The 22,886-nt window shown below is 41.9% G+C and overlaps 1 protein-coding gene across 1 annotated transcript in view; it reads left to right on the top strand.

The window, feature by feature from the left end:
* Window positions 1–22,886, top strand: part of LOC109466411 (peroxidasin homolog) — a gene marked incomplete at its 5' end in the record, with an annotated part of 72,850 nt that overhangs the window by 35,895 nt on the left and 14,069 nt on the right. The window contains 3 exon segments of the mRNA XM_019764122.1: window positions 21,651–21,767; window positions 22,182–22,340; window positions 22,729–22,860. Coding sequence (XP_019619681.1) covers window positions 21,651–21,767; window positions 22,182–22,340; window positions 22,729–22,860 — 408 coding nt within the window.

Below are 22,886 nucleotides of genomic sequence, written 5' to 3'. Positions count from 1 at the left end.
CCAGATGGTACCCAGGCTACTCCGACACTTCTCTAAAGGCATAAAAATGACATAGGAAAGTTATCTAATTTATATTCATTCAGTATCACATACAGGTCAAGTGCTGCAGATTCTTAGGCCACCACAGTGCTTGTGTTTCACAAAATGTGCAGGTCTGAATATCATTATTAATGCCCACAGTTCTATACAGGCAGAAAAACAACATAGGAAAGTTATCTATACAATGTAAAATATACTGTAAATATGTAGCTATAATCTGACTGCATCGCATAAATTTGTACAGATCACTTCTGTGTTGCCAAGTTCATCAATATCTTTGGCCACCGCAGCCTTGGATTTCACAGAGCACAGCAAGTCGCAATATCATGATTAACCCCCACAGTTCTGGTTTAAGGCCTGAGGAGAAGACCCTTACCTGGAAAGTTATCTATAATGAGAAGTTTATTGCAAATCTATGCCCAAAGGCTAAGTGCAAGTTACAAACATAAAAGAACATTGAAACAGAGTATAAAATAACTTCAAAATGTACATAATGAAGTCTTATTGTCTAAAACTATAATTGCTATGTCTAAAACGTATGTCTGTGAAAGTTTTGACTTCTCTTTTCTAAACCATGGAAGACGTAATGTCCCACCGTTTCTATGATTATAATTATGATTCTATTATCAGTATTACATACAGGTCACTTGCAGAATCTTATTAAGTCCTGGTCTTGGTTTCATCAAATGTGCAAGTCGAAATATCACCATTAACCCCCACAGTTCTGGTTTAAGGCCTGAGGAGAAGACCCTTACCTGGAAGGGGGCCAGAATTGACAACATGATACCTGTGTACGATAACACATGCCTGCCAAGGGAGACTCTGTCTCCCCAGGAAGTCCTCAAAAAGTAATGATGCAAGGAACTTTCAGCAGCCTTAATTGGGAAACACAGCTACTGTGGCTCTGCTATTGAACTTGGGTGTTATATGGTCCTGGCAGAATGTCCTCAGGATGTCCTCAGCTTTGGTCCATGCATTTCCCCAGAACTATCGTAGAGTGGAACTTGTTGCCACCAAGCACAGTTGGGGCATCGTCACTAGAAAGCTTTAAACAACTTCTGCAATTAAATGTGCAAAGATTGAGTGTTACAATTCATTCGGTGTGATGTAGCTAGCTGCCGCCGCGCCGCGTGCCTGCGAAGCTGGTGTGTTACACCGAAGGGCGGTTATACCGACTATACTGATACAGATACAGATACCTTCTTAACATGAATATTGACCATAAGTTGGATATTGATACTGAGCCAATACATTAAGTACAATGTATTCGAGGTTTTGTTCTTGGATCTAAAAAATATGCTTAACTGGAAAAATGACAAAACTTAAAGTTTATTGAGTTTCATGTAGTGAAGACTGTCATGTTCAAGTTTTCCTCCCTGCCCTCTGCTTTTATGATGTCCGCTTGCTGTGTTTTCTTCTTAAAATGCCAGAGAACCAAAGAAATAAATTGGTGCGGGCTAATCTTTTTAACAGTATCCATATAGATATACAGTAGTCTTCTGTTCAAGGCTTACATGTACAATGTACATAGACACACATTCCTACACAAGACATAACTGGTAGTACACTGCTGTAGGACTGGTGATATGAAGTCCAATACAAACTTAAGGAAAATTTTGTACTTGTAAGTTACATAAATTGTGATACAAAATTTGCTTTTGAATTTGTCCAGGCACCACCCCTTCTATGTCCATGTAAGTTGGATATGGATAGACTTCTTGGTCACCAGCCAAAGTTAGCATAGCAGAGACACTCCTCTGATACTTGATAGACCAACTCTGTCAAAAAGTTTTTCTTGGTCATACAGGTTCACTTATCAAGCCTTATATCAGTGTGTGATGATAATCTTTAAGAAAAATATATGATGCCGTCAGAAGTTGTGTAACATTAGAGGCCGGTAGACACATTCGAACTGTAATTTGTTTCCTTGGATTTAAGCCAAAGGCCTTTGACTTAGGCGTTGAATTCTTTTGTGCCTTCCATGTGTTCTGACTTTATCCTGGCTACATTTGGTGGACTTCGGGCAAGCACACTTAGATTAGGCTGCAAATTCCACCTTCATGGTGACTGCTTTTTGGAAAAAGACTAGCCTCCGTAGCAGGCTTATAGAACTGGGGTTTGGTGGTCTTCGGCTGTTTTCTGATTAGCCCAGTTCTAAAAACGGGGGTAATTCAACCAGGCCGGCTATGCTGTCTATATGCAATCAGAAAATAGCACATAAAATCACGCATTTAGACCCTGAAGACCCTCAAAACCCCCAGATTTTGGCATGCTATGGAGGCTAAAAAGAGACAGGGTTGGTATCATGTTTGTATTGTCGTTGTCTGCTTTGCCAATGGATTTGGGTGGTCATGATCTGGTGGCCACACACCACAAGGTTTCTCTCACCTTTTTGTTCCTCTGCCCCACACAAAGGTATACCGTATATTCAGAAACTTTCTCTGGGTTTTTGTTTTTAAGGTTTTATTAACGACAACTTTGTACCGCGAAATCTAAACACTGTGATCGTGTTTTGATAGGTCTATTGTAGTGCAGAATTGTTTAAAACTTGAGAAACTTCACACACTGTGAAAAGTTCATTTTCCCTCTTATCACAAAAAGCACCCAAAAGTTTCTGCACTTACAGTAACACTGACTACAGCAGACAGTGATTCATTCAAAACCTCACCTCAAAAAAAAAAAAGAGAGAAAAGAAAGCTTATGCTCTGATCGGGTTTCGGTAGGACAAGTTCTTTCTCAATGAGAGAATTTACCCCAAAGGTCATGTTGATAGTAAACAAAGCCACATGAGTATACGCTGATACTATCTCACGCTAATGTTACCGTAAAATCTCGTAACTGCAGCCGCACAAAAAGTAGTCAAAAGTTACGCCAAGTTCAAGTTAGAGGCCACGGAACGGTTAATTTGGGTAACAGTTTAAGCACCAAGGCCAAGCAGAATTGTCTGGTAGACTCATTTACTGTTCTAACCACCAGATTGGTGGATAGCTTAGTTACAAAACAAACAGGAGTTACCGTAGGGTGCTCACACAGTACTATAGGCAAGGGGCTAGCCCAGTCTGTGGGCCACTCATTAGCTCACCTGCCAGTAGGCATAGCAGGGAAGGTGTACGTTTCTCTCTGCCTGTCCTTCGTGGCTCGTCAAGCCTCCAGCCAACCATCTCCAGGCACTGTGAGCTGGGAGGAGTGGTCTACATACAGGACGGGAGAGAGAGAAAGGGTCTTCGGGGGAAACATACAGCAGTGATTTTTGTTGCAGGACTGGAAAAGATTTTGTGGAGCGGGGAAAGAAAGACCTCAGGCCTGCAGGAAGCCTGGATGGTGTGGTGTGCTTTTGGAGGGGTGGGCTTTTCGTGACCGGCTGCCAATCTTCAGCAAAGGAGAGAGACGTCTTCAATTAGGAAGGAAAGCAGGAAGGAGCTACCTATGTGCACCCTTGCTGTCTTGTTTTGTACGTGACTGGGGAAAACTGAACAAGGAACATAATTTTTTTCTTGGGGTGTCCTTTTTGAAGACTTCTTGCCAACTCAGTCAAGGTAGAGAGATCTTCAACTGTGGTGGAAAGCCTGAAGGAATTTAGTGAAGTGAACACTCTTTTTTGCTTTGTTTTGCATGTGACTGGAAAAAACTGATCTTTGCAACAAGAAACAAGAATTCTCATTCCAGGGAAAATCTTTAACTGTGTGGAAAGCAGGAAGGAAGCTAGAGCCACACTCTTTATGTCTTCTTGTGCCTGGGAAAAAAAAACTATCAACCAATCCAGGAACATAATTTTACTATACGCGAACCACTCCAATTAATCTGCATCTCGTTAAAGAAAAGTACTCGGAGGAGGAAACTGTCACGCATCTTCTACAGTAACAACTGAGAGCTGTTGGTCATTGGAGAACCGAGACACTGTGTGTAAAGAATTCTAGGGGACAAAAGGGCAAGGCCGGAGAGTCTGTGGATACTGAACTCGGAGCCAAGGGAAACACGGGCAGCCAATATCACGTAAAGGGAAAGAAGGCACACTTGCAACTTTATTCTACGCTGTCAGAAGTAATTGGCAAGTTTGCAGGGGGAATTGCTCGGATCTGTACCCAATTTGTGTGAAGAAAATTGTGCCCTGGGACTGTGTCATTATAACTGCACCACAGGTCAGGTGTAGGCAGGAATTTGCGGTCACGTGCGGGCAAAAAACGGCTACAATTGACAACCTATCTTTGGAGCGGAGCACGAATCCGGAAAAAAAAGTGAGGTTCATTCTTGGCTTGTAGATTCCATTTATAAGCCAATCCAGATCCAGAGTTAGGGTCTCTTGGTATTCGAGTCTGTGTATCTGGCAAAGAAGAAGGAATCCACCTGTTTAGCACACTACCCTCCTATTCGGGACACGGGGAAATGAGGACTCGGTTATAAGACTGACAATCAGGGCTAGGATCTGGGTCAGAGGTGTCAGATCCAACCCAAGAGGTCACAAGAGAGGAGGCACCTTCGCACTTGGAGGCAGGGATCATTTGCTAATCATGTCCTTCAAGCGGTCCAACGCACGCAGGTAACCATGACTGGAAAGAGTCTTTCTCTCGGATTTTTCATTTTTATTTGTGTCAAGCTGCTATTCTTCTGCCAGCAGTGTAGTGCGGAGGGCAGCTATTATCTGTATCGGACTCGCAGCCCCCCCAAACTGCGCTCGGTGCTGTACAACCTGGGCCTGTCACAGTCACGTCCCATACAGAGAGCTGGCACCGCGTCCAACCAGTTGTCACCTCCCTCCCCCCAGGGCTATTCTTCATATTATGTGGTGTCTCAACCGTCAACCTCCAGGGCAGCAGCAGCGATCAGTCGAGGAAACAACAGGCAACAACAACGTGTACAGCCTTCTTCTTCATCGGGTTTTCCCAATCGCGGCGCAAGAACCAAAGTTAAGAACAGACGTCGTCCTTCCGTAACTCCCGCAAGTGGTGGTGGCAGCACTCCTACACAAGACATAGTGCACGGAAGCGTGAATACTCTTAACAGGAACAGGCTGGACTGTCACGGGGGAATTTGCAGGAACACGCAGACCTCGACGCAGGTGAGGAGGAGGTACCAGTACCCGTACGTGTACTACACGGTCGGCGCCACGCAGCGATGGATCACGATTCGCCCCATGACCGGCGGGGACAAGAAGACGAAGAAGGAAAAAAAGCCGACGGTCGTAGAAGAGGAGGTGGTACCTACAGAGAAACCGCAACCGCCGGTAACTGAGCCACCAATGGCGGTCACCCCGGGTTGGACCGATTTCAGCTTCCCAGCGGGTGGATACGAGGCGCAAAACGATCAAGACGTCAGCGGAGCTGCAAGAGACACTCACTCAAAGATTGATGCCAGGAAGAAGCCGCCAAGCCTCCTTCAGAAAGTCCTGACGTCAAGCGAAGACGGAGACGATTCGAAGAGGGAGAAGGAGATAAATGCGAACTTCGTTGCCTACCTCAGCGATGCCATGAGGCCTGCGGAACAGGAGGAGAGCATCAGCGAGGAGTGGAACACATTCATGAAACAAGACACCGATGTGAAACCCGACACCGATTCGAAACCCGACACCGGCAGGAGCAATGCAAACGAAGAATCGAAAAGCCCTCGGGAGACAACAGGCGACGTAAAACTCAACACGTTCGCAGTGACTTACAACAACGGAGGAAATGTCGTCGTGGACGGAAGAAACACAGGAAACAATAACTTCCAATCTGCAAGTAGTAGTAGTACCGTTAGTAGTAGCTCAGTGGAAACGTCTACCACTCACAGCATGGCAAGGAAGAAAGTTGAGAGAACTGGCAGGGTGAGCAACACCTATCGCGTCACGTACGAGGAAAGCCAAACAGCTGATGAGATTACCGGTAATGCGAAAAAGACGACAGCAGAAGCCGGAAAGACAAGCTCGTTAGGCCAGCCGGCTGTGTTGAAAAAGGTCGAGAGAGCACCCACCGGTACAAATTCCTTCCTAGTTACATATGGAGAGGAAGACCCTACTAATGTCCCACCCTCTCACAATGCAAAAAAGACTTCCCTGACACTAACACAATTGTCAGAAGATGAAAGTACAAGAAACATTGGTGGTGAACACAGAATAGCCGAACCCAGGACCTACCAAGTCACGTATCGCGACGGAAGAATCGTGACCAAAGTTGTAGGCCAAAGTGAAGCGTCACGAAGGACTGATGACGTAGAACATTCGTCAGAAAGTTACGGCCAGATCGCAGAAATCGTGTCAGGCGAATCCGACAATGACAACACACCAAAACCTGCAGCTTCAAACTCAAGAAGTACAACAAGCAGCAACAACAATGCGGAAGAAACTCCTGCACAGATGAGGGCTAGGATTGCCGAGATGTACAACCTGCAAATACAGCGTTCGCTGAACAACCGAAATAGGGAACAGCTCCGCCTACAGCTTGCAAACCGGGGTCAGACTGCTAGAAACCGCGCTACCATTCTCAGCCGACCAATACCAGCTTCTACCAGCCAGTCCACAACAAGTCAGGGATCTCAAAGAAACATGGGTGGTCAACTCTACAGACTTTTAGGTAGGCAAGACAGTAAGGGGAATCCTCCCACAAGACAAACTGGACAAACGAGTAGTAACTCCCAGGACTTAGAAAGGAGTGAAGATCGGCAACATGAAAGTCGGGTAGTAATTGAGGAGGAGGAGCAACCAAGGGTTAGACACAGACTGAGACATGACAGAATAGGCCACAGGGAGGGTCAAATTAACAGTCAATACGGACAGATTGCAAACATTGGTGAGTCCGAAGAAGTGGCAGTTGGAAACAGTAACAACCCCACCGCCGATTCTGCATCGTCAGAAGAGATAGAAGGAGAACACGGTTACTTGAACAGCCCTCCCAACATCATTGTTGACAGGCAAAGAGCAAACCCACACCGCAACAGGCCCTTCATAGAGCAGAGGTACCTGAATTCGCTCGCAGATGTAGTCCAAAACAGCCACCCAGCACAAAGAGGCCACAATACGGACAGAAGGAATGACCAGGGAAGGAGGCAAGGTTGTCATTTTCTTATTAACCTTTTTCTTTATTAGACTCTTTAGCATCTGTATCTGTATAGCCGGTATAACTGACCCTTTGCTTAACACACCAGCTTGCTATCTACGTTAGGATGCCCCTACTAGGTGGCAGTGAGTTCCACTCTACAATTACATGATGTATAATGATCATAGTTATAGGAGAAACAGGTTTTTGAACACGTTAATGCTGGGATGATAACTCTCACTTCTGTGTCTGTATCTGTATAGCCAGTATAACCGCCCTTCGGCGTAACACACCAGCTTCTGTATCTGTATAGCCGGTATAACCGCCCTTCGGCGTAACACACCAGCTTCTGTATCTGTATAGCCGGTCATTGAACACGTTAATGCTGGGATGATAGCTCTCACTTTTGTGTCTGTATCTGTATAGCCAGTATAACCACCCTTCGGCGTAACACACCAGCTTCTGTATCATTCTGTATAGCCGGTATAACCGCCTTTCGGCATAACACACCAGCTGGTACTTGTTTTCTGTTCTGAGCTGGTTTTAGATACTTAAGTTGGTACGTCCACTAGTTTATCACTCCGAATATCAGTCATTTTGTACATCATGCATAGTCTCTGGATGTTTCTACTTTAAGGGAAGCCAAGTTACAATTTCTGTCTCTAGCCTGTCCCATTTTGCATCATTGCCTCTGTTGTGATAGTCTTTACTTAAGGTAGGCAAGGTTGCGATTTTTTTTCTGTATCCTTCGTTCCTCTGTAGCATCAATTCTGTTGTGATAGTCTCTACTTAGAGGTGGACAGCCTGTCTGCGTAAGCTTGTCATAACAGTCTACTGTTAGGCGACAAGTCCTGTGTGTAAGCTGCGTGACTGTCTGGCTCCAGAGTACCAGTTGCACCTGTGACATATTACAGATAATGTCAGCCCAGGAGAGGGCCATTTACAGTAGATATCGCAAACCTTGATCTGCGTTGCACTTCGTAAAATCAATTTTCCGTGACCTTGGCATGATATAGATACATGTACATCTTAACAGCTCTGATAGGGCTTAGATATACTCCATTTGCATTCTTCTTCTTCATGATACCTGGGTTAAAAAAGCACCTTTCAAACAACCATGACTTAGGGTGATTATCTTTGGCTGCGTATCAACAAAATGTCAGTGATGTTGATATTGATAGTGGTACTGTTAGTTCTTTACCTGACACTGAGACTGAAGTTACGTTTTCAGTTGTGTTTGTCTGTTTGTTTGTTTGTTTGTTTGTTTGTTTGTTTGTTTGTTTGTCTGTGAACAGCATAACTCATGAAGCTTTAACCCTTGTCCTGCTGTGCGCAACATATGTCGCGCGGCACATACAGTACCATCTATATAACACTCTGTATAGGTACGATTTGGGGGTATTTTTCGTGCAACGCATCACACCGCAGCGAAACGCAACGAATGCGGAAGTAACTATGCCACTGCAGGGCAAAAAAATTTGGGTTTCTTATGATCTAATTAAGACATGAAATTATTGAAAAATATTGTGCCAGGAATGCCAGCAGGACAAGGGTTAAATGCATTGTCATGAACGTGTTACGTGGGTAGGTCTTGATGAGACCTAAAAATGATTATTCATAAGTTTCATTTACTATAATATAAGTTTTCATATCTTGCGATCTGGACATGCTAGGGTCATCAATGTTGGCTAGTAGATAGCTCTAGTGCTCGGGAAGATGTGACATTAGTTTGGTCCCCCTAGCAGCTTGTTTCTTTTATTGAAACCAACCTACATGTAACCTACAACCTACAACCTACAAATATTGTAACAGATTTTATGCATCTATGTATGTAAATGATTGAACAGACTGTAAATATTTCAAATTTCATCACGTATTAACATATTTTAAGCTGTGATTTTATCCATTTAATTGATGTACTGTAAAGTCTGACGCTAATTCAGTGTGCTGACTGCTATGTCAGATTGTGTTTCTTTCAATAAACCAATCATCATCATCATCATCATGTAAGTACAGATTTAGCAGTATGCATTTTTAGGAAAGAATTAACTTCACATTTGAACTTCTCTCTATTTCTGATGGTAACTATTTCCCTCGGCAGTTTGTTCCATAGTCTTACTGTAACGGTTGTATTTTATTTCATTTAGATAAGTCCAATATTTGTCATGTTGGAAATCACAGTTCCAACCAGATTCTGAATGACTTCTACCAACACAGATTAACTTTCAGGCTAAGTTTCCTGTGCATCTGTTTCCCTGTAATTTCTACCCGTCAAGACTCTGTTCTATCCAGGGTATCAAGCATTCTTCCTGATGACCTCAGTAGCCCCCTGTGGCATATTTTTTCCGTCCAATCTCTCTATTGCACGATCTGCCAACCACATTGCATATGTATGTGTTCTAGTCACGATTCTTTTGCCTAATCCGCTTTTGGTGTTTTTGTAAGGCCACAATAATTTAGTTTGTTGGTTCTCAGATTTCAAAAGAAGAATATGTCTATTGCTCAACTGCTTGGAGAAATATAGACATGACAAATCATAATCAAATGGGATGCGAAAGGTGTGTGATTGTGATCTGTTTGTTTGTTTGTTTGTTTGTTTCGCATAGCCGGTAAAGTGCTTTTCCAAAGGACACAGAAGTGGGGCCTGCCAGAGATTTCAAAAGAATAATACGCTCAACTGCTTGGAGAAATATATAGTGATGACATTATATTCGATGGGATGCGACAGGTGTGTGACTGTGAATTGTTTGTTTGTTTGTTTGTTTGTTTGTTTGTTTGTTTGTTTGTTTTGCATAGCCGGTAAAGTGCTTTCCCCAAGGACACAGCAGTAGGGCCTGCCAGGGCTTCGAACCCGGAACCCTTAGATCCTGAGTCAACATCCCTAACCACAAGACCACCTTGCTGCCTTGTGATTGTGACTTTTAAAGCTGCATGTTGATTTATTGATTTATAAACTTACAAGGTCAGGTTTAGTCGGGACAAACCAAACAAAGCCTCCTCCGTGTTTGACCACGCAAAAGTCGTTCCGCTCGAGATAAAAGTCGAGGCGGGATGGAAAAGCGAGGAGGGAGATTGTTCGCATGTGTCTCCGGTTTTACAAGTGGAGTCATCTGTGCAAACAGGGAGGGGAGGGGGGAGGGGAGATCCGTTTCCCAATCTTACGTGATTGATAGCACGATTTTGTGGGACTTGATGGCTCCTAGCTCGGCGTCTGAGTCTAAACAACTGGATTCAGCTGGAGAAAATCAGGAAAGGAAGGGGGGAGATCATCACTGTTTGCCTCAGTCTGTTGAGGTCTTAATTGTGGAGGATGGGCTTTCATGATCACAGGATACATTTCACAGATTCACAACTGTCACTGAGAAGTTGACATGAAATAGTGAAAGAAAAGTGATCTTGGTCCAGTTTTGCTTACTGAAGAGCTACTACTAGAGTACTGCTTTATGTAGCTATTACTATAGATGAAAACATAATCCCAAATGTGGCTAAGTTTGTGTCCCCACTCGACTCGATACATCACTGGGGTTGACTTTCTTATCCAGTCAGAAGCTCTGAGGAAGGTGACTGATAGACATCAAAACAAGTCCCAACATCCTAGGCCAAACCTCTGCTTGGAGCATAGCAAAACACCAGTGACTTCCTGGTGTTGAGCTGAGCGACTGGATGCAGGAACAAGGGTTCAGCATGGGCAGAATGTGTTAATTGGTTGCCATGCGTAAAGAAAACCTTAAAAACGTTAAAAAAACTCCAAACCTCTGCTTGGAGCTTAGCAAAACACCAGTGACTTCCTGGTGTTGAGCTGACCGACTGACTGGATGCAGGAACAAGGGTTCAGTGTGGGCAGAATGTGTTAATTGGTTGCCGTTTGGACCCTACCTGTCAATGTGTCTGATGCATGGACCTATCAGGCTATCTCGCCCAACGTAAATCATGTCTTGTTGTTGGAGGTACGAGACAGGAAGATCCAAATGTCAGACTGCTAAAGGTGCAAGTAGGGTGGAGGGGGGAAAATTGAACAAGGTTAAGTGATGCGTGCTGTGTACTGACTTTGATTTGGGGGAATGTCGTTAGCAAAATTAAAGCTATCTGTCAGGTAAAAGCTATCACGTCATTATTAAAGTATGACACAGGAATACCTAGATGCTAAAAGTTCAAGGTAAAAGATGCGTGCTGTGTACTGACTTTGATTGGCAGATGTCGTCTGCAAAATTGAAGCTATCTGTCAGTTAAAGCTATGTGTTGTCATTGTTAAAGTATGACACAAGAATATATAAATGTCAGACTGGTAGAGGTGTAAAAAGGGGGGGGGGGCATAATTGAACCACTAACAAAAGTTGCGTGATGTAGGCTGTCCTCGATTTTAGTGAGTGTCCTCTGCAAAATTAAGGCTAGTAGCTGGCAGTAAATCATTGTCATTGTTAGAGGTACCAGACACTTGAAGATCCAAATGTCAAGCTGCTAAAGGTTCAGGCTAGGTGGAGGGTTATTGAAAGTGCTTGGATAGTGCGTCACCTTGATTTGGCGAATGTCGTCTGCAAAATTAAGATTAGTAGTTGACAGTAAATCATTGTCATTGTTAGAGGTATGAGACAAGAAGATCCAAATGTGAGACTGGTAGAAGTGCAAGCAAGGCTAGGGGGTCTATTGAACCTGCTCGGTGTAAGGAAACAGGTTAAAAGCTGCGTGCTGTGGGCTGTCTTCGATTTTGGAGAATGTCGTCTGCAAAATTAAAGCTATCTGTCAGTTAAAGCTACAGTGTATCATGTCATTGTTAAAGCTATCGGTATGAAACGAGAATGCTAAAAGTTCAAGTGGAGGGGTGGGGTTATTGAACCTCACTTGTCAAAGTGTCTAATGCATGAACTCATCAGGCTACAATGTGTACATGTATCTCACTGTAAATCATGTCATTGTTAGAGGTACCAGACACAAGAAAATCCAAATGCCAAGCTGCTAAAGGTTCAGGCTAGGTGGAGGGTTGTTGAAAGTGCTTGGATAGTGCGTCACCTTGATTTTGGCAAATGTTGTCTGCAAAATTAAGGCTGGTATCTTGCAGTAAATCATGTCATTGTTAGAGGTACCAGACACTTGAAGATCCAAATGTCAAGCCGGTAGAGGTGCAAGACGAAGTAAGGTGGAGGGGATGAGGTGTTGAACCTGCTTGGATGGCGTGTGCTGTAGGCTGAACTTGATTTTGGTAAATGTCATCTGCAAAATTAAGACTAGTACTTAGCAGTAAATCTTGTCATTGTTAATGGTGTGAGACAAGAAGATCTAGAAGATCTAAATAGAGGCTGCTACAGGTGAAAGTGGCAAAAAAAGTTGCGTGCAATAGGCTGATCTTGATTTGGGGGAATGTCGTCTGCAAAATTAAAGCTATCTGTCAGTTAAAAGCTGCCCTCAGTTTGGATGAATGTCATTTGCAAAATTAAAGATGTCTCGAGAAGATCTAACGTTAAATGTCAGGATGCTTTAATATAAAGTAACTTGAATCAATCCTATTAATAGTATCCCCTAGTATACATAACTGATGTCTTTTTACTGATGTGTTTTTCTGACAAAAATGCAATGTCACTGATGGAAAACAGTTGCTTGTTTCATACTGTAGGCTCTAGCTATTTATTGGTAGGCTGCCCTCAATTCGGATGAATTGAATGTCCTTTTCAAAATTAAAGCTATCTTGCAGTAAGACATGTCATTGTTAAAAGTACGAGACAAGAAGATCTAACATTAAATGTCAGACTGTCAGAGGTGCAAATCAACAAAAGTTGCAAGTTGTAGGATTTGCAAGAATGTCGTTTGCAATATGAAGGCTATCTTGCAGTAAGACATGTCACTGTTAAAGGTATGAGACAAGAAGATCTAACGTTAAATGTCAGACTGCTAGAGGTACAAAAGTTGCGTGCTGCGGGCGTGACCTTGATTTTGGCGAATGTCGTCTGGGAAATTTAAAAGCTATCAGGCAGTAAATTATGTCATTGTTAAGTAAGGCCTAGGAAAAAAATGTTGTGTTTCCTGTTTCCCGACCGACCCTAGAAAAAACTGCCAACCCAAGTCTTTTTTTGTGTGGATCCCTGCAAGGGACATGAATTTTTCAAGCTGATCCACCTTTTCTAGCTCCATGATCTGACACCTGAGTGATGAAACACTGTTCATCAGTTCTCAGACATTGACATTGAAAATAGGAGTGTCACCAAGTCATCCAAGTTTCCCTTCAATTTCATAAACTGTGTATAAAGTTGGATCACTTGAGATATCTCAAGTCTAAAAAAAAAGAGGGAAAAAAAATAATCCCAACCTACCGACCCTGAAACAGGAAACACAACATTCTTTTTCCTAGGCCTCAAGGTATGATACAGGAAGATCTAAATGCTAGAGGTGGAAGGCAACAGAAGATGCGTGCGGCGGGCTTGAACTTGATTTTCCATAACTGTCGGCAGCAAAATTAAAGCAGCATGGTGTTGTTAAGACTATTTAGCCTTCTAAAGTGTTGGTCTTATGGGCACTACATACTAGGGCTGCGTACCTAAACGCAACATCAGGTACAGGTACAGGTACCGGTACAGAGGTTTAGGTACAGGTCCGGACCTGTACCTGTACCTGAACAATTTGACAAATTAACACGTGTTCTTCACTTTTTCAATCATGACACAGAAACAATAATAAAGTGTTGACAACTTGTCAGTATCTTTATCACAACCCTGGATCAGCCACACTCTAGCGATGTCTCGTGAGACTGAGGATCTCAAATCAATCGACGGTGTTTACGTCTTTTCCAGTGCTAATTTTTCGTCTTTGTGGTAGGATTTACCTATCTTTAGTCATATACATGGTGTAAACTAGCTATTTCGGTATATACTCGTTACTTCATGATCCGGTATTTTGGACCTGTACCGAAACGATTTTTACGGTATTGGACAATGTACCGGTCCGCAGCCCTACTACATACCATATTTAACTGTGCAGATGTTGGAGAACAATACTGCTGTATTGTTTCTGTAAGGTTTTAGGTTGTAAGGAAGTTCAACACTAAGTTTTGCAATCATTATAAGAAATGTTGAAATGTCAAATGTACCACTTAAAAATCATATACTAACTTAAGCTTGCTGTGTGCCTGTAATTTGTAAAATGTATCACCAGTTCTTATGATTATTTCAGCATAGGGATTAAAGTTACCTACAAAAAGAGCTACAAATGTAAGCCAATAAATGCACTTTACGGTATGGCATTGTAGACTATTTTTCTCTCTTTGTTGACACCAATGGTATCTCCTATAATGGAACTATGAGGTAATGTACATTTGTACACCCAATGGTTTGCCGAATGCTGTCTGAAAAGTCTGATTCCTCAGAGACTTTATCTAGCAGCTTGATTTATGTGGTTACGTAATGGTTCACCTCTATTGCTTTCCCAGCAGTGTTCACATCTGACAGTGTATCCTTTCCCAGCAGTGCATTCAGGACTGGTGCCAATGCAATAGTGTGAGATTGCCAATATTCTTACTATACAGGGCTCGAAATTCGGGAATAGGACTGGTGCACCAACCTATAAATCCAAGACATTAGTGAAGGAAAACAATTGTAGGTTCACCTTTGAATTGTAAACAAGTGGCATAACAAAGGTTTTATTATTTTTCTGTATCTATCTGTATAGCCGGTATAACCGCCCTTCGGCGTAACACACCAGCTTCTGTATCTGTATAGCCGGTATAACCGCCCTTCGGTGTATCTAGATCTGTATAGCCGGTATAACCGCCCTTCGGCGTAACGCACCAGCTTCTGTATCTGTATAGCCGGTATAACTGCCCTTCGACCAGCTTCTATATCTGTATAGCCGGTATAACCACCCTTCGGCGTAACACACCAGCTTCTGTATCTGTATAGCCGGTATAACCGCCCTTCAGCGTAACACACCAGCTTCTGTATCTGTATAGCCGGTATAACCGCCCTTCGGTGAAACACACCAGCTTCTGTATCTGTATAGCCGGTATAACCATCCTTCGGCGTAACACACCAGCTCTACTACTTTCTGACTAATCTGTGTAAATGGCAAGAATATAACGTTACAGTATACACTGTACTTAGTGTACAGTGTTCGAAATACCTGTCTGCAGTCTGCAATCTGCAGATAGATTTCAAAGATTGCAGAAGAAAAATTTATACAATCTGCAATTTTGCAGCAGGAAAAATTGGCACTTGGGATTTGGTGCTCTTGGCCCCAAGGACAGACAACACTTAAGCTCCTGTTCTGAAACAACAGGAGCTTCTTCACTAATTTACATCAACCTTGTCTTGACTTGTTTATCTTTTGTTTCCTTTTGGACTTCCAAAAAATTGTCTTCACTAATTTGCATATCAATCAATAGTTCATGCTTACAAACTTGCAAGATTGTAGTATGGAGGCTTGTGTATTTGCAGAAAGTATTTCCAAATTGCAGAACAAAATTTTGACTCTTCTGCAATATTGCAGAACACTGAAAAAAAGTATTTCGACCACTGGTGTATAACAGTACCTTTTCTATAGGTAAGCCTACACAAATATATTGTGGTGCCTAAGTGCACCCAGTATTCCAAATTTCAAGCCCTGCTATCGGTAATTTCCCATCCCAACAGTACAGTCAGGACTGATGCCAATGCAACAGTGAGAGATTGCCAGTCTTTTAACCCTGTACCATATTTCTAAGCCATATGCCAAAATCCCTCCTGCCCTGGGCACAGATGCAACATTGTCTCCGTTCTTACAGTGAGGTAAAAGTTTTACGAGACAAATGGAAGCTTCTTATCGGGTTCTTTAGTGTTTACTTTCCATCCGGATACAAATCCCACCAGTACGTTTTTATGGTCCTATATCTGACAATGTCTACAGTGTTTGGAAGGATCGGGGAGTTAAGTCTTGTAATAGATATTAAGTCTCTGAGCTGAAGAGTCTGCTTTTCACATTGACATCGGTGCAAGTTTCCAGTGGCATAAGTTGGCTTACATGTACATGTACAATGTATATACCACATTACACCACTATTAAACACCTTCCATGATAAATAACAAAATAACAGCCAGTTTTTGGCAAAGAACAGCTTTCTGCAGCATGCATCACAATGTACATAGTCTTTCATATTCCCAGTGTGAATATTTGTGGGAGTTGGGACATCAAGAGGTGGAAATTACATATGATGACCTGAGATTCTGGTGTTGCATGATTGTCATTTTGTACCTGCCATTTTCTTGTAACAAGATGAATGAACGAATGAATGGATGAATGAATGGATGGATGGATGGATGAATGAATGAATGAATCAATGAATGAATGAATCAATGGTTTATTTGATCAACATGATCCTTAAAAAGTACATCGCAGCCAGGTCTATGCAAGCAAGATGCATGCAAGTCAGACTTCCATGGTACTCAGTTTGACCGACATACAAGTACGTACCCAGTGTAAGTACTTAGTACATGTAGCGCACAGCTGTGTTTCCAAGAAATAGAAAAGTTTGACGTCTTCGATCCATCAGAGGCTCAAGACTTAACCTGGCCTAAATACCACTTGAGGACCATGTCTGTTTTCCAGACTTAAATGGTTCAATGGGTGACGTATGTTACATACCATGTTAGATATCTTCCACATTGGGCTCTTAAGATTCAGTTTGGCTGGTATTGGGTGATCATCAGGGCAAATTTAGCATGTTGGCAGAATGTACATGTACTGCGCCTGTGCAAATAATATAAATGTGTATCGTGCATAGCACTTCAGCAGAACGTCTCATTTAAGATGCTATTAGCGTATTTAAGGATGACATCCTGTCTATTGTTTTCAAATGTATCGTCTGCTCACTCACTCACTCACTCACTCACTCACTCACACTCACACTCACTCACTCACTCACACTCACTCACTCATTCTCACTCACTCACTCTCACTCACTCACACTCACTCACACTCACTCACACTCACTCACTCTCACTCACTCACTCACTCACTCACTCACTCACACTCACTCACTCATTCTCACTCACTCACTCACTCACTCATGCACTCACATACTCACTCACTCACTCACTCACACTCACTCATTCTCACTCACTCACTCACTCACTCATGCACTCACTCACTCACTCACTCACACTCACTCATTCTCACTCACTCATGCACTCACATACTCACTCACTCACTCACTCTCTCACACACACGCACACACACTCACTCAGTCACTCACTCACTCACTCACTCACTCACTCACTCACTCACTCACTATCTGCGACAGACAAAATTCTGATGCAATGTTGACTGCTCCCAAACCTCATCCTATCTTGGTCAGCTGGTGTTCAGGGGAAGATTCTGAATCTGTGAGATGGGCTTTAGGTGTATCTGTTTCTGAACTTGGCTCAGAACCTGTTATTTAAGCTTCTTTGGCCAATTCTCCTTCTTCACTGTATTCTTGCTGATGCTGTAGGTCTTCTACCTCCAAAGAAGTTCATTTAAGGTAAACAAGGAGTCGCCTTGTGGAATATCCATTCAAGTGCTCTTGGGAAATCAGGGACAGACTGGCCAGGGAATACACATGTACCTGGGTTAACCCAATTAGCTGTGAGTGAGTAAGAAGTCAGGTCATTACAGGGAAATTAATAGGTGCATGTACAGAGGCTTGTAGTGATGACTGTGATAGCATCTGTGATGCTAGGTGACTGCATTCTTTTGAAAACAGTTACTGTTACAGTAGTTACTAGAGGATTCTTTCAACAGTGACAAGTTGGAAGGGTAAGGATACTGACCTCCATTTTTTATCTCGGCCGCCTGAGCGGCCGAGATATTGTGCTCCAAAATATGTACGTTGGATGGTTGGATGGTTGGATGGATGGATCTTGATTTCGACCGTGAAAAAAAAAAACCCAAATGAAACCAATTACTCTGCATGTATACTTTACTTTGTGGTGTCGACCTACCGGATGATAGTGTCGTTATTCTGATACAACGAAGTTGCTAAAAAAGAGGAAATGCTGTTTACCACAAAACCATTGTTTTATATCATAGTATGCATTTAATGTTCTAGAATTTCGCTAATAGCTGCTGTAATTGGACCAATAGATCAATGACATAAATTATGTACATTAACCTTCCATATTTGCTTAAGTCGCAAGATGTCGCTTTTGATTGGTGAATAAATCACTGTGACGCACGTAAATATTCACTTGAAATGAGAAATTACCGCCCAACAAAACGGACCATTAGATTCCCAGTACTGTATTACTCTTTTGTTCTTGTGGTCAACTTGTTTTCTTTGCTTGAATCGCGTAAAAGACCAAGGAAAATACAATGAAATGCATCATTTCGGCGCGTAACACCCGATCTGCCGCCGCCATCTTGGATTTTTTTGGAAAGCTGCAATTTGGCCCAAACCGCTAGAGGGGGCGAATTAAAATGTTTAATATATTCGGTCTGAAGTTTTAGTAGCTCTAGCAGTAGAGGAGAAGTTTGATAATGCATAGAACGGATAAAATAGAATAAAATTAAATGAAATAAAATAAAATAAAACAGAATAAAAAATAAAATGAAAATAAATAAAAAATAAATAAAAATAAAAAAATAAAATAAAATGAAAATCATTGTAGTGGTTACATATACTTAACGTTATATTGTATTTAGCAATGATCATTTAGCAAAAAAATTCGGTACTGAAACTCCGGTATTCAGAATCAGGTACAGGTACAGGTCCGGACCTGGACCTGATCCTCTGGACCTGGAAGAGCCGAACAGGTACCCACCCCTATTGCTAGTGGTGTAATATGGCTGTAATGTCGACACTGTTTGTTGAGTACTAGTACAGTATATTTATATTCCTAATCAAAAGTAACAGTGAAAGATTTGCCCATACATTGGTATTGAAATAAAGAGCACATTTTAGTACCGTTCACCTGTCAATTTGGTCATCTTCCGGGGGGTACGTTTATTCCGGAGGGTATGTATATTAGACTTTGAAGATTTGTCCGGGGGGTATGTTTATTCCGGGGGGTATGTTTATTAGGGACATGAGAGTAGTATGCATTAAATGTTATAAAGATTTGGTAATAACTGCTGCAATTGCACCAATAAACCAAGTTTAAAAAAATTACGTTTTAATATTACCTTGAGACATCTGAATAAGTCAAGACGAAGGTTATGGAAGTGCACTATATTCCTCGGTCGCAAGATGTCGCTTTTGATTAGTGGCCTGAATGGAATTTCCCATATCGAAGATCCCGGATGTAACGCATGAGGCTGGTAAGGTATTTACTTAGCAAAAATAGCAAAATATCAGGAATTATAAGGGTATTAGGCATAGAGCCATAGGATAAAAATGGAGCTAAAGATACTACGGGCAAGGGCAATCAATTACATTGTGTTTTATTCGTGCTGTTGAACAGATTTAAACAGAGTTACGTTCTCCCCCCCCCGTGAAAATTTATGAATTCGTACAACCTAACAATATGTTAGTGCATTAAGCTTGATAACGTTTGACAGCTCTGTTATTGTAGCCACTCCATTTTGTGTTGTCTCATGAAGTTATACCAAAATAAAACATTTCACTTTTGACACATGCATCTTTGCTCTTTATTCATCAGTATTGTCCAGACATTACAATTTCAATGAAACATACAGATGAAACATAGTTCCTCTGTAATATACAACATGACACTACTGATTCCAAAAAATGTCTTCCCCATACATAGAGCTGTGTAACCTACTCTAACAGAGAAATTAGCTCCACATACATATCCTAAACTCTTTCCTGTCTCTCAAATCTTCAATCACAAATGAAAATCTGTATCTCTACCTAAACATTTTCCCTCCCAACATCTGCTTCGAGATTAATATTTTTCACTAATTCCATTGAAGCAAATGATAATGGAAGCCAACTTATTACCCTGTTTGGTGTTACAGGTATGAACATACTAGGTAATACATTCTTTCCTCTCTAGCAGTTACACAAATCTATGTGGACATCCTCCAAGAACACAAAACTACATGGCCAGCGGCCGAGATAAACTTTTTTCAAAAGTCTTGTTTGATGACTATCAGTCCATCTTGTTCACGGAGTGGCCTAGTCTCGCGAGAGTGCGAGGCCCGAGATCCTTACCCTTCAAACTTGTCACTGTTGAAAGAATCCTGTAGTAACTGTATCTATACGTGACAAATGAATCTCTTCAACAAGTTACTGTAGTGTTGTGTATCAAGATGTCAGACGTTGAACTTGTGATATGGAAAATAAAAAGTGCTGTACTATCTAATTAAGTGTCATTGCATAGTGTTATCAGATTGAGGGTTTCAGGGCTCGAAATACCACCTGCATATGCAGGTTAGTGCAGGTAAAATTGTAACTCTGCAGGTATTTCTGGTGTCTACCTGTACCTTACCTACACAGGAGTACTGGGTTTATGTAACATATTAGGTGTGTGTGTATTTTTATTTGCTGTATTGACTGTTACCGCCTATGTTGTATAAAAGAAATAATGGCAATGGTTTCTGAAAAGTTTTTAGTATGATCCATACTTCCTTAAATTCTAAATGGTGCACTAGGCAGGTAAAATTTCTCTGGTGCAGGTAATTCTCAATGTTACGTACACCAGTGCAGATATGCAGAAAGAAATGATTTTGAGAGCTACGTCTTTTTATCGAGGACTCTTGGACAGATGTCAGCTGTCCTTGTCACCTGCGGTAATGACTAATGATAAATTGCCCACTGTTGCCATGGGCAGTATTTTGTCATTATGTGATTACATGTATTCACTGTCGCTTGTGTATACAAACAGACTTTTAAATGTTGAGGTTAGACTTCTTTGACCTTCCAAATGTCAGAGGCTGAATTGGCCCCAGGCCTGTCACTCAAAATACATTCCAAGGGACGGTGGCTAGAACTATTGAAGAAAGCTGCTACTGGAGTACTGTCAGGGAATATAACTTTCCTACATGTATATTGTCTTTCTCTTTATGAAAAAGGTGTTTTTAAAAGAAAAATATACTGTGAAAGACAAGAAGGAACATTTGATTGCCATTCAGTTTTAAAATTTGTATTCTCAGCGCTATAATAGCCAGTTACTACATGTGACTTCTGCATCTACATGTACTAGTCTTACTAGTAATGTAGGCAAAGTTTTCAGTGGCTCATCTCTTGTGTGTAGAGGTGTCCTACATGTAGTACCTGCACTTACATTGTGTAGCACCTAGATGGCACTGTTGTGAAGTATAAGGTTTTGCTGTAAAGGAAATGCATTCAATAATTGTGTACATCACTGCCAATCAATCCACTGTCTTATACATGTATGCTGTATCTTAGTTTCATTATTTCCAGGTACAGATTGAATTTGAAAAGAATTTTTTGGAGTTAATTGAAGTTCAACCTCTCCTTTAGCTGTCTACCTACATGTAAGTGACAGCTACATGTTTGTAGTCTTCCAGGAGAGGACATAAAAGACACGGGATTACTACATAACGTTACAGCTAACATAAAATTACATTTACATACATTACAGTATCAAAAAATAACAAGATGAATGTGTATCATCACATGTGCCCCCCCTTTTCGAGTCTCCATTGTGGAAAGACTGACATATACTGTACTCTGTATCCCTGCAGCTGCTCCCAGGATCACAGTCCGGCCCCAGGATGCTGATGTGGTGGAGGGGACATCGGTGGAGTTTGACTGCAGAGCCGAGGGGCACCCCACTCCCGTCATCGTGTGGACAGTCAACGGTGAGTCTTGGCTTAACGTGGTAGGATTCATTCTGACAAAATCATTTAGAAAGGCATACCTTCTACATTGTAGTTATTGTACTCGGATGGTCAAAGCAATTTCTAACACTTCCAAGTTTAAGTTTGAATTCCACGTTTCCCATGTTGCACAGTCCCAATACATTTTGTACCAGTACCATTAAATAGAACTCTCCTGTAGGAATTCAAATGTTAATTTCTGTAGGAAGCACTTTCATGCAGGAATGACCGTATCCGGTGTATCCAATTGCAGTTTATTGGCCTACCATGTTGATATCTGTCTACAATTAAGTGGAGCAAATTTGTTTTTTGTTTCAAACTTTCAGCTGAGCATCATCAGTCTTTTTTCGTATTTTGTAATAATGGCCATATTTCTGTAATGTTTCTGTCGCCTAGGTAACCAGCTACCAGACGACCGGCGTTTCACTGTGCTGTCCTCCGGAATCCTGCGCATCTCCCGTGTGACCTCGTACGACCGGGGCACGTACGAGTGTCAGGCCGTCAACGTGGCGAGCGTGGACAGGGCACGGGCCGACCTCACAGTCAAGGCCAGAGGTTTGTTTATTTGTTTGTTTATTGTTTATATGCAAATAAAAGCACATCTTTGGTTGGAAATGGTGAAGTGAACATGCAGGGGAAACCGGAAATATTCAAGGTTTATATTAGAAACTAATTGAGAGTAATTACTTTTTCCCCACAATTACTGATCATTATAAGGAACATACAGGTTGATCAGTTGGATTACTGTTACAGTGATGAATTTTGCAAAAACTTGATTCAGTGTCTTAAGCTTGTTTCCTTGAATTTCGTGAAAGTTAAACTTGAACTTTTTTTTAGTAACCCCAACCTTTATAATTGTTTGAGTGATTGGTTTGTAATGACCCCAACTTTGACGATTCATTGGTTGGTTGATTGATTGATACAACAATTGATTGGTTTACAGTGACCCCAACGTTCACGGAGACACCGACAGACCTGACAGTGCAGCCGGGAGGGGAGATCAGCCTGCCGTGTAGCGCCGTAGGGGAGCCTCAACCAGCGATCACATGGAGCAAAGACGGCATCCAGATCTCAGGTTAGTCTCACTAGTACTTATCTTCC

Source organism: Branchiostoma belcheri, unplaced genomic scaffold, assembly GCF_001625305.1.
Source record: "Branchiostoma belcheri isolate BF01 breed outbred unplaced genomic scaffold, Haploidv18h27 scaffold166, whole genome shotgun sequence".
In the NCBI taxonomy this organism is placed as follows: Eukaryota; Metazoa; Chordata; class Leptocardii; order Amphioxiformes; family Branchiostomatidae; genus Branchiostoma; species Branchiostoma belcheri.
Note: the sequence above shows the minus strand (reverse complement) of the source record. Positions and strands in the feature narration are given on the sequence as shown.